This window comes from Phoca vitulina, unplaced genomic scaffold (genome assembly GCF_004348235.1).
Source record: "Phoca vitulina isolate PV1807 unplaced genomic scaffold, GSC_HSeal_1.0 scaffold8, whole genome shotgun sequence".
NCBI classification, from domain to species: Eukaryota; Metazoa; Chordata; class Mammalia; order Carnivora; family Phocidae; genus Phoca; species Phoca vitulina.
The window spans coordinates 59987043-60000228 of NW_022589711.1; the positions used below are offsets into that span (position 1 = coordinate 59987043).

A 13186-nucleotide genomic window follows, 5' to 3' on the forward strand; every position below is an offset into this window, starting at 1 on the left:
TGGAGGTAGCGTCTCCTCCACAGTCCTGCTGAATAACTGCTTCCCAGTGGTAGTATAATGATAAGGCCCCACTGGAGCCTTGGGGATGAGGAGGGGGTTGAAATTCCCAGGCTACCATACTGAGGGCACAGTAGGGCCACGATCCTTCTGGATGGTATCTAGGAAAACCTACTCTGATCCAAGTACAGACTGTCCCTGACTTCACGATGGTTCAGGTTAGAATTTTTTTGCTTTACGGTGGTGCAAAAGTGATACATATTTAGTAGAAATACTTCGAATTTTGAATTTTGATCTTTTCCCGGGCTCTCTGTGTGGTATGCTACTCTCCTGGGCAGCAGCAGTGAGCCAGTCAGCCACACGGTCAGGAGAGTAAATAACTGATACGCCTAAACTCGCTCTTACCCATACCCGTTCTTACACTCTCTGTACTTGGTATTCAACAAATTATGTGAGATAGTCAGCCTTTTATTATGGAATAGCTGTTGTGTTAGATGATTCTGCCCAACTGTAGGCTAATGTAAGTGTTCTGAACACATTTAAGGTAGACTAAGGATGTTTGGTAGGTTACATGTATTTAAATGAATTTTCAACTTCCAGTATTTTCAACTTATGATGGGTTTATCTGGACATAACCCCACTGTAAGTTGAGGAAGATCTGTATCTGACTTATAGTGAGCAATTGTATAATATTTCCATGTAGATTTTAAATTGTAATGAGAATGTTTGAGGAATGGATTGGCCTGGTTCATTGAATATATTTTTTATGAAGATTCTTTTATTTTGACTTCTGTTTGAGGCATCCCTAAAATATATTAGTCATCTTCCTACCATAAAGGTTTATTGTAGAGGAGAGAGATTTGCTCTTATTTGGCATTTTTTGCCCCCATGGAATTAATTGTTTACATCTCTTCAGGTCTATCTCTTGATTGGTTTCGGTTGTCCTCTGGGTCAAGGCCTACTCCTAGAATTACCCCTTTTTGGATTTACATTTCTTTTGAGCCTACTACTGCTGTAGGCTTCTTTCTTTTCTAAGGTTTTGTATGTGGTTTGTTTTTTTTTTTTCCAGTAGGTACTTCTAAAAGGTCAGGGATCTGAGGTTTCTGGTTAATCAGTTTGTTGTTCTCATACTATATTCAAATTTTAATTTCTGTTGCAGAGTATATTATATCGTTCAAAGTAAATGTCAACAATAATTTCAGTAAAGCCTTATTTTCAAGTAGTGATTGCTTAAATATATGTCTGTAGAGCACTGTTTTAAAATATTAAAACCTTTGCCTACTTTTTAACCTACATTTCTTTTTATGAACCTTTCTTATTAGCTTGGAATCTTAAGGTTTACCGTTATTCCAAGATAATTATTGGGCACATGGCCCAGATTGCTCTACCATCTTAAAATAAAACAGTGATCAAAGTTTTCATATTGATACATGTAATTGGACATACAGTCATGAAAGTTCTTATGTAGGTACAAAGGAGATATATCATTATGCTGAATAATACCTGCAGTTCATAGAAATTACTAACAGAACCATTAAACTTTGGTATGAGGCTGTTGACTGTGGTATAGGATGTATTTCTTGATGAAATGTATAGCATTAGCTATTTATCCTTATTAACTCTTTAATGTAATATTTGATACCTAGAAAGGCAATATTGGATCTTAATGGAAATTTCTAATAGGGAAAAGAACTAATGGAAATTTATTTTAAATATTTTTTTATAGCCTGGTATTAAACCTGAAATAAGAAAGAAGCTTGGAGAAGCTGCAGTCAGAGCTGCTAAAGCTGTAAATTATGTTGGAGCAGGTACGCTAAGATTTACTTTGAATAGAGGAGAAGAAATACTTATTTATGTTCAGAAGGCAAAAGAAACTTACAACTTTTAAATCATTGTCTTTCAAACAAATTATACCCACTTTAAGAAATACATTTTACATTGAGACTCAGTATATACACATATTTATGTCTATATACATGTATATTTGGAAAAAAAAGTCACTAAACAGTACTTACCCTAATTACGTGTAATGCTATTTGATATTTTCTATTCCATTTTAAAATAAAATCACTAAAATGATTTCCTTTGCCTCTTTTAAAATTAGTAAGCTTTAATTTTTTAGGTTCACAGCTAAATTGAGTGGTAAGTACAGAGTTCCCATACCCTCTATCCCCACACTTGGCGTAGCCTCCCCAAGTACCAGCATCCCACACCAGAGTGATTCATTTGTTACAATCAATAAACCTTCAGTGACACATCATTATCACCCAGAATTCATAATTTACATTAGGGTTTACTCTTAATATTGTGTGTTCTATGACATTGTTGTACAGTGTACATTTGGAAAAATGTATAATGACATGTATTCACCATTGTAGTATCATACAGAGTATTTTCAGTGCCCTAAATAGCCTCTGTGCTCTGCTCTTTATCTCTTCCTGTCTTTATTTTTTTTTTTTTAAAGATTTTATTTATTTATTTGACAGAGAGAGACACAGCGAGGGAGGGAACACAAGCAGGGAGAGTGGGAGAGGGAGAAGCAGGCTTCCCGCAGAGCAGGGAGCCCGATGCGGGGCTCGATCCCAGGACCCTGGGATCATGACCTGAGCCGAAGGCAGACGCTTAACGACTGAGCCACCCAGGCGCCCCTCTCTTCCTGTCTTTAACTCCTGACAATCTCTGATCTTTCTGTTGCCTCCATAGTTCTGTCTTTCCCAGAATATCATACAGTTGGAATCATACAGTTTGTAGCCTTTTAAGATTGGCTTCTTTCACTTAATAATATGCATTTAAGTTTCCTCCATGTCTTTTCATGGGTTGATCATTTCTGTTTAGTGTTGAATAATATTCCATTGTCTGGATGTACCACAGTTTATCCTGTCACCTACTGAAGGATATCTTGGTTACTTTCTAAGTTTGGCAATTATAAATCAAACTATTATAACAATCTATGTGCAGAGTTCTGTGTGGGCATAGGTGTGGGCATAGTTTCAATTTATTTAGGTAAACAAGAAGTTTAATCGCTGGGTCATATGGTAAGAATATGTTTAGTTTTGTAAGAAACTGCCAAACTTTCTTCCAGAGTGGCTGTACCATTTTGCATCCTCACCAGCAATGTATGAGAGTTCCTATTGCTCCACATCTTCACTAGCATTTGGTATGATCAGTGTTCTATTCTAATAGGTGTATAGTTGTATCTCATTTTAATTTGCATTTCCCTGATAACATGATTGGAGCATCTTCTCATATGCTTGCTTGCCATCGGTGTTTCTTCTTTAGTGAGGTCTGTTCAAGTGTTTTGCCCAGTTTTTAAATTGGTTTGTTTGTTTTCTTATTGAGTTTTATGACTCCTTAGTACATTTTGGATAGTAGTCCTTTATCAGAGGTGTCTTTTGGAAATATTTTCTCCCAGTCTGTGGTTTATCTTCTCATTCTCTTGACATTATCTTTTGCAGAGCATAACTTTTTAATTTTAATGAAGCTGGCTTATCAATTATTTGCTTAATGAATTGTGCCTTTGCTGTTGTACCTAAAAAGGCATCACCACACCCAAGGTCATCTAGGTTTTCTCCTACTGTCTTCTAGGAATTTTATAGTTTTGTGTTCCAAATTTAGGTCTATGGTCCATTTTGTTAATTTTTCTGAGAGTATAAGATCTGTGCCTAGATTCATTTTTTTGTATGTAAACATATACCATATACTATTCCAACACCATTTTTTGAAAAGACTATCTTTGCTCCATTGTATTGCCTTTGCTCCTTTGTCAAAGATCAATTGACTATATTTATATAGGTCTATTTCTGGGCTGCCTATTCTGTTCCACTGATCTATTTGTTCTTTTCCCAGTACTTCATTATTTTGAATACTGTAGCTTTATAGTAAATCTTGAACTCAGTGTCAGTCCTCCAACTTTGTTATTCTCCTTCAATATTGAATTGGCTATCCTGGGTCTTTTGCCTTTCCCTATAAAACACTAGAATCAGTTTTTTGATATCCACAAAATAACTTGCTGGAGTTTTAATTGGGATTGTGTTGTTTCTATACAACAAATTGGGAGAACTGACATCTTGACAATGTTGAGTCTTCCTTTCCATGAACATGGAATATCTTTCCATTTTGTTCTGCCTTGACTTCTTTCATCAGAGTTTTGTAATTTTTCTCATATAGATCTTATATATATTTTGTTAGATTTATACCTATTTCATTTTGGGGGTGCTTGTGTAGATGGTATTGTGTTTTTAATTTCAAATTCTACTTTTTTTTTTTTTTTAAAGATTTTATTTATTTAACAGAGAGAGAAACAGCGAGAGAGGGAACACAAGCAGGGGGAGTGGGAGAGGGAGAAGCAGGCTTCCCGCCGAGCAGGGAGCCCGATGTGGGGCTCGATCCCAGGACCCTGGGATCATGACCTGAGCCGAAGGCAGACGCTTAACGACTGAGCCACCCAAGCGCCCCTCAAATTCTACTTGTTCATCATTGGTACATAGGAAAACAATTGACTTTCGTATATTAACCTTGTATCCTGCAAGCTTGTTAGGTTTGTAGTTCTAGAAGTTTGTCAGTTCTTTTGGATTTTTCTACATAGACAAGTCATCTGTGATGAGACAGTTTCATTTCTTCCTTCTCAATCTGTATACCTTGTATTTCCTTTTCTTACCTCATTGCATTACTAGGACTTTCAGTATGATGTTGAAAGGAGTGGTGAGAATGGACATCCTTCCCTTATTTCTTTTCTTAGTAGGAAATCTTCTAGTTTCTCACCATTAAATATAATATTAGCTGTGGGTTCTTGTAAATCTTCTTTATCAAATTAGGAAGTTCCTCTCCATTAGTAGTTTGTTGAGAGTTTTTATTATAATTAGATATTGGATTTCATCCAATGCTTTTTCTGCATCTATTGATACAGTCATATGATTCTTCTTTAGCTTGTTGATGTGATGGATTACATTAATTGATGTTCAAATGTTGGACCAGCCTTGCATACCCAGGATAAATCCCATTTGGTCATAGTATATATTTACTTTTGTACATTATTGGATTTGATTTGCTAATATTTTGTTGAGGACTGTTGCATCCATGTTCATAAGAGATACTGATTTGTAGGTTTTTTGTAATAGCTTTCTCTCGTTTTGGTATTAAGGTAATGCTGGTCTCATAAAATGAGTTAGGAAATATTCTGTTTTCTATGTTCTGGAAGAAATTACAGAAAATTGGTATAAATTCTACCTTCAGTGTTTGGTAGAACTCACCAGTGAACCAATCTGGGTCTATTTTGGAGGTTTTGGAGGTTATTAATGATTATTTCAACTTCCTTAGTAGATATAGGCCTATTCAGATTGTTTCAGAGTGATTTTTTCTTGTGTGACTTTTGGCAGATTGTGTCTTTCAAGGAATTGGTCTGTTTCATCTAGGTTATCAAATTTATGGGCATAGAGTTGTTCATAATATATTTTTAATATCCTGTTAACCATAAGACCTATAGTAATTTCCCTTCTTTCATTTCTGATATTAATAATTTGTCTCTTCTCTCTTTTTTTTTTTCTTAAACAACTTGGCTAGAAGCTTATGTATGTTATTGATCTTTTCAAAGAACTGACTTCTGGTTTTATTTGTCTTCTCTATAGATTTTCTGTTTTCAGTTTCATAGATTTCTACTCTATTATTTCTTTTCTCTTGCTTACTTTGGAATTAATTTGCTGTTCTTTTTCTAGTTTCCTAAAATGGAAGCTTAATTTTAGATCTTTCTTCTCTTCAAATATATGGATTCAGTGGTATAAATTTCCCTCTAAGCACTGCTTTCAGTGCATCTCACAAATTTTGAAAAGTTGCATTTCTATTTTCATTTAGTTTAAAATATTTTTAAAATTCACTTGGGATTTCTTCTTTGACCCATGTGTTACTTGGTACTGTGTTATTTAATCTGCAAGTATTTGGAGATTTTTTTCCCAGCTATCTTTTCTATTACTGATTTCTAGTTCAGTTGATTTTTAATTTAACTGTGGTCTTGAGAGCAAACATTGTATATCTATTCTTTTAAATTTGTTAAGGTTTTTTCTGTGACCCTGAATGTGATCTGTCTTGGTGAATGTTCCATGTAAGTTTCAAAATATGTAATCTGCTATTGTTGGATAAAGTAGTCTATAGACATCGATTATGTCCCATTTATTGATAGTGCTATTGAGTTCAACTATGTCCTTACTTTTCTGCCTGCTAGATTTGTCCGTTTCTGATAAAGGGGTATTAAAATCTCCAGCTGTATTAGTGGATTCATCTATTTGCAGTTCTCAGTTTTTACTCTCAGTTTTTATCCCATGTATTTTAATACTCTCTTCTTAGGTGCATACACGTTAAGGTTGTTGTGTCTTTTTGGAATATTGACCTATATGGCATTTTCCTTCTCTCTAAAGAACTTCTTTTAACATTTTTTGCAAGATAGATCCACTGCCAATAAATTTTCTCAATTTCTGTTTATTTGAAACAGTCCCTATTTCTCCTTCATTTGGAAGGATAACTCCACAAGGTAACAGAATACCAAGTTGATGATTTTTTTCCCACTCAAGACCTTAAATAACACTCCACTCTTCTTGCTTGCATGGTTTCTGAAGAGAATCATATGTAATTCTTATCTTTTCTCCTTTATAAGTAAGGTGTTTCCCCTCCGCCCCAGATTCTTTCAGGATTCATTCATTCATTCATTCATTTTTATTTTCTGTACTTTGAAAATGATATGCCTAGGTATAGGGGTTTTTTGGCATTTATCCTGCTTGGTGTTCTCTGACCTTCCAGAGGTGTGGTTCAATGTCTCGACATTAATTTGAGAAAATTCTTAGTCATTATTGCTTCAATAATGTTTCTGGTCCTTTCTTTTTTATTCTTTTGGTATTCCCATTATGTATCTGTTACACCTTGTCTAGTTGTCCACAGTTCTTGGATATTCTGTTTTGGTTTTTTCAGTCTTTTTTGTCTTTGCTTTTAGTTTTGGAAGTTTCTGTTGTCATATTATGTCATATCAGCTCAGAGATTGTTTCCTTAGCTGTGTCCAGTCTACCGATGAGCCCACCAAAGGCATTCTTCATTTCTATTACAGTGTTTTGATTTCTAGCATTTCTTTTTGATTCCTTGTATTTCCATGTTTCTTATGTTATCCATGTGGGTTCTTGCATTTGTCTACTTTTTCCATTAAAGCTGTTAGTGTACTAATCAAAATGTTTTTAAGTTCTTGGTCTGGGGATGCCTGGGTGGCTCAGTCGGTTAAGCATCTGCCTCTGGCTCAGGTCACAATCCCAGGGTCCTGGGATCGAGTCCCGCATCGGGCTCCTTGCTCAACAGGGAGCCTACTTCTCCCTCTGCCTCTCTCCCCTGCTTGTGCTGTCTCTCTCTCTCTCTCTCTCTCTGACAAATAAATTTAAAAAATCTTTAAAAAAAAGTTCTTGGTCTGATTATTCCAATATTTCTGTCATATCTGAATCAAGTTCTGATGCTTTTTCAGTTTCTTTAAACTGTGTTTTTTGCCTCTTAGTGTGCCTTGTGATTTATTTCTTGATAGCCAGACCTGAGGTACCAGGTAAAAAGAACTGTGGTGAACCAGTCTTTAGTCATGTGGTGATTAGGTGTGGGGGAGGGGAGGTGTTCTATAGTCCTAGGATTATGTCTTAAGTTTTTTGGTGAGCTTGTGCCCTGAATTTCACCAATGCATCTCAGTTTGTTTTTTTGCTGATTTGTTTTGATTTATTCATTTGTGGGGGACAGGATGGCTGGAGATGTGTATTTCCCTTCCTTCAGTTCTGTTAATTAGGCTCTGGTGAAACCCCCATAGTTTAGGCTCTAGTAAAATAGTTCTCTTATGGACAAATCTTGGTCAGAATAGAACTCTGGTGTACTTCAAATGATTCCTTTTCCCCTTCCACTGCTAGAGGGTCAAGGGGATTTTTCTCCAGTATTCACTGTGAGGACCTGATAGAGCTTCTGGAGGTAAAACACAAAAGTATGGGGGGCTGTCCTTGGGGATTGTGACTCTCAGAGTCGTCCACACTGAGCGTCCAGCAACTTGTCGGTTACAGCCCAGTTTTTCCTCCTCTGGTACTTGTTCCTTAGAAGTTTTGTTCATGGGTTTCTGTTCCAGTAAGTTGTGAATCTCTGTATTTGCCTGTCTCTCTGATTTTGGGGGCAGCAGTTTGCCCTGTGACCTCATATCTCTGATGGATCTGAGGAAAATTGTTGATTTTTCAGTTTATTTGGCTTTTTACTCTTGTCGGGTTAGAATGGTGACTTCTTAGTTTCTTATGGACCAGAAACTGGAAGTCTTCACTAAATTTTTACAAGGCACTAATGGGTTATGACCCCCAGTTTGAGAAACAGTCTTAAATTATATGGAACTACTTTCAGCTAAGTGAAAAAAAACTCAAACACAAAACACTATGTAGTATATGATTTCATTTATATGACATTCTAGAAAAAACTAAGGTTGCCTGGGGCCAGTGACCCAGGGCAGGGACTGACTGCAAAGGGGAACAAAGGAATGAACATTTTGGATGTTGGAAATGTTTTGCATTTTCATGGTGGTGGTGGTGGTGTTTCTATGACTGTATTCAGTTGCAATTGAAACTCAACACACTTCCCCATGCTTAAAATGGATAAATTTTATTATATTAAATTATACCTTAATAAAGTTGGAAAAGATGTAGCTTTTAGTTGCTAAACAATCTTCCAGTGGATCACCAGCTAAAGGACTTTTAAAGGAAACCTGCAAAGCCCACAATCAGGAGGAAAAAATGTTATTATATTTATTCTACTGGGCTAGAGGGAGGTGGGATGTCACAGTGTGAGGTTCCAGGGATCTTGGTGCCCCGAAGCCGTAACACATGGTCCAGCCATGTTCTCGTTGCTGCAACGGTTGAGACTACTCACAACTTGGACTTACCCTTTGCTGAAAACCCCAAACATACTTTTCTGTTGCTAGATTTCATGTGGCTCCCTACTTTTTAGTAACAATCATTTGCTGCTGCAAAATGTGAGCTATTTTCTTCACGAAATGCAAAATGTTTACCATTGAATGAAGGCAGCATTAAAAGTTGATGTGATTTGTTTCTCTGTCTGGTTTCGGGAGACAAACCATAAGAGACTGTTAACTATAGGAAACTGAGGGTTGCTGGAGAGGAGGTAGGTGTGGGATGGGGTAACTGGGGGATGGGCATTAAGGAGGGCACGTGATGGAATGGAGCACTGGGTGTTATATACCACTGATGAATCACTGAACTTGACCTCTGAAACTAATACTACGCTATATGTTAATTAATTGAATTTAAATAAAATAAAGTTTAAAAAAATATATTAATAAGAAGTTGATGTGATACATCATAGAAGATTTTGATTTCTACTGATCATATGCTATTGAAATGTGACTCTTGTATTTTATCTTTTAGGAACCGTGGAGTTTATTATGGACTCAAAGCACAATTTCTACTTCATGGAAATGAATACAAGGCTGCAAGTGGAACATCCTGTTACTGAGATGATCACAGGAACTGACTTGGTGGAGTGGCAGCTTAGGGTGGGAGTATTTTTTCTGTTAAAGATCAGTCTTGACAATAGGTTACCTGCTAGCCTCCTAAAAGAAGGTGTCACTTTGGACAAGGGTTCAATTCTTGGTGGTTGTCATGAGGACAGGAAAATGGGCAGTTAAAGATGATATTTCATTTGTTGCTGTGACATTATTGTCACTTTATGGACTCAGATTTCTAACCTGTCACTTACCATCATTTCTCTTCAGCATGGGGTAGCCTAAGGCAAGGGGCAAGTGAGATGCTGTCACTGAGGCTTTCTTGTGACCACATTATCTCAACACCAAAGCCTCGTGCTCTACCTGAGGCCACATTATTCCGGGCTGGGCCATCATTTGATTTTAGAGGCAGGACAGATGCTAGCCCCAGTGAAATGAGCTAAGGAAGAGCTGGGAATGAAGAGCCAAGGTAATGGTCTAGACCAATAGAGTGAGCCACATGCAAGTGCTGACTTGTACACTGTTGTTGCCTGTGGTAGGATAAGTATAGCCCATTCAGAATAAGTGTTTAGAAATTTTTATAGCATTTTTGACATTGCTATGATACGTCTACTGTATGTTACAAAAGTGTAAGTCTATAATTGTTCCTTTTTTATAAATAGTTTGAGAAACGCTGGCCTGAACTAGAGTTCCACAAAGCATATTCCTTCAAATAAGAATAATACCTTAGTCTGTTTTACTCTCATTATTGAAAACAGTTGATTTTATAGCCTTTTTTAATATGAAAAAAATGTTTTAAGTACTATAAATACTTTTGATCTCTGTAGGATTCTTGGTTCTTTATATATTCTGAATCTAAAATTTTTTTGTGTGTGTTGTGATGCTAAAGTCTTAATTATTTTGATAATTTTGTCTTTTCAGAAGGTCGATGGACAGTAATATCATGTTCCTTTTGCTGGCTCCTTGGGGATGATTGGTGGTTTTAGTTGAGCCATAAGATTCTTTGGGGCCTCTATAGCCTTGGGAGCTAATGAAAGCCAGGCACATCAGGCTAGTAAGTGTTAGTAAGTGATGGGAAAATTGTAGCGGATTTAGAAAGTTTTAGAAAGAGTGCTTCTGTTTCCAGAATTCAAGGAAAGGGGGATATTTTTTTTTTCCTGAAGCAGTAATTGAGAGAGTCCAGAATTTTTTTTTTTTAGATTTATTTATTTATTTTAAAGGCGGTGGGGCAGAGGGAGAAGGAGAAAGAGTCAGATTCCTCACTGAGTGCAGAGCCTGACGTGGGGCTCAATCTCATGACCTGGAGATTTCAACTTGAGCTGAAACCAAGAGTCAGACGTTTAACTGACTGTGCCACCCCAGCGCCCCAGGAGTCCAGAATTTTGAAATCATGATGGATAAAAGGTTTCTAGGGAAGGGAAGAGAAAGCTTTTGGGCATAAGGGGAACCAGTAGACTTATTTCTGCATCTCAAGAAACTGCAAGAGCTTTGAAGGCCCTTTAAAAAGAGAAGTAGGCTTTTCTTATCTGGGGGCGGGGGGTGGCTGGAATTCTTGAACTGATGGATACCACTGGACCTCATTTACAATGTTCAAGGCACTTTGGAGTCTTGCTTCCAGGCAGAGGTAAAACAAGGGGCCTCACCATTTGGTGAGTTCAAGCTCCAGGATCAGCCTCTGGAGTCAAAGGCTCCCTAGAATGAGGCTGCAATGTTGTCAGCATCTAGGCTGCAGACGCAGGTGGGTAGCCATGTCCAGGGGAAGCTGGGGAGAAGATCCAAGGTCCACGAGTTCCAAAGAGTCAATGTCTAAGCCTGAGAGAACTCACATGGCACAGATTTCCAAGGCTCCAGAGGCACGGTTGGGGCCTGTCTCTTCTGAGCCCAGATAGAAGCCAACCCGAGAGGAAAATAGGCAAAGATAAGCCAGGTTGAAATGGGGCTATATAGTCAGAAATAAGATCACATCATGAAATATGGACACATGGTCATTCTTGTTTATATCAAGACAAATAGGATTCTTTATTAAAACATTAAAAAGTATTTCATTATAAAGGATAAGAATGAAATGACAATAGCTAACACTTGTGTAGTGCTTACTGTATGCACTTTTCTCTGTAGCATCAAGAGGTTAAGAAACATGCCCAGAACAGAGGAAGTATAGAGACAGAATTTGAACCCAGGCAATAGGGCTGCAGAGTCTGTGGTTCAAAACACCATGTCATAAAGGCATTCAGTGTAGTTCATTTTCCTTTCATTCTTAACTGCTGTGGTTCCTGATTTTTCTTATCTACAGATTTAGAGAGATGAAACCTTTGCCTCTGTTTCATGCTTACCTCCTTAGTTGCAAGTAGTGCTAAATTACTTAGTTTCTTCCCCTGTATCTTCTGCTTTCTCAGTTCTTTTCTCATCTTAGAGGACAATTTAAGGAGAGAGAAGAGAGAGAGAGAGAGTGACAGCATGTCCTCCAATACCCTTTTCCAAATTATACTAGTTGAAGAGAGAGAGTTGTTGTATTGGTACGTAACAGTCAGTGTGATTGGTGGTCATCCTGCTTATAATCTGGTATCGTGCAATATGGGTTAACATAACAAAATTGAAAAATCATCATGTTCCCCTTTCTGTTTTGCTTTATCACTCACTTGGTGATGAAGATGACAAAGATGGGGGCACCTGGCTGGCTCAGTGGGTAGAGTGTATGACTCTTGATCTCAGGGTGGTGAGTTTGAGCCCCACATTGGGTGTAGAGATTACTTAAATAAATAAACTTTAAAAAAAAAAAGGTTAACAAAGATGACAAATGCCACACTTTAGCCATAGCTGTGAGTGTAGTCCTAAACACCAACTAATAATTAGCTATAAAAAGAAGATTGGTTTGGTAACTGAGCACTGATGTTTTAAATGAAAATGGATTATCTTGCCAGTGAGAACTTTTAATTGTATTACATTAAAAAAACAGTGATTTTTATATTTATAATTTAGTCATCAGTTCACCTGCTTTTTCTACTTTGAAGACTCTAGAAATCCATTGTACTTAATACATTATTTCCAAGCTGCATCTGTTTTTTAACCTATTTTTGTTTTTGCCTCAAACTCGGGGAGGTGAGGAAAGTAATAGTTTTTATTTGGCTTCGTTATAAAGCCCGAATGCACGTTTTCCATGGAAAAACGCAAGACCATCAACTTCCCAAGTCTCATAGGTGCTATATAAGGGGGATTTTCACAGAAGCACATCTTTCACCAGATTGCAGCAGGAGAGAAGATTCCTTTGAGCCAGGAAGAAATAACTCTGCAGGGCCATTCCTTTGAAGCTAGAATATATGCAGAAGATCCTGACAATAACTTCATGCCCGGGGCTGGGCCATTAGTGCATCTCTCCACCCCTCAGGCAGACCTTTGCACTAGGATCGAAACTGGAGTGAGACAAGGTAAAGTGAATTCAATGAAAAGTCTCGGTCTTGTGGAATTTTCGGTGCATTACTATTTCTGGACAGCATCTTTTCCCTGTGTCTTATGGAAATGTTTAGTATGTTTTAGAATAAAGGACTTAATTGGTTTCTCATTAATCTTTATTTTTCTTTCTGGAATAGTTATTTAAAAAAAAATAGCTAGTATTTTTACACAATATGCCCTTTGTTGAAATGTAGCAGTACTTGTTCAAACCTAAATAACAAACATTTTGTGTATACTGTT

At 37.2% G+C, this 13186-nt stretch overlaps 1 protein-coding gene across 2 annotated transcripts in view; it reads left to right on the forward strand.

The window, feature by feature from the left end:
- Positions 1 to 13186, forward strand: part of MCCC1 (methylcrotonoyl-CoA carboxylase 1) — a 59545-nt gene that overhangs the window by 25117 nt on the left and 21242 nt on the right. For both annotated transcript variants that reach the window (XM_032407097.1, XM_032407098.1), the window contains 3 exons: positions 1724 to 1805; positions 9420 to 9547; positions 12738 to 12921. In XM_032407097.1, coding sequence (XP_032262988.1) covers positions 1724 to 1805; positions 9420 to 9547; positions 12738 to 12921 — 394 coding nt within the window. The remainder of the gene's footprint in view (positions 1 to 1723; positions 1806 to 9419; positions 9548 to 12737; positions 12922 to 13186) is intronic.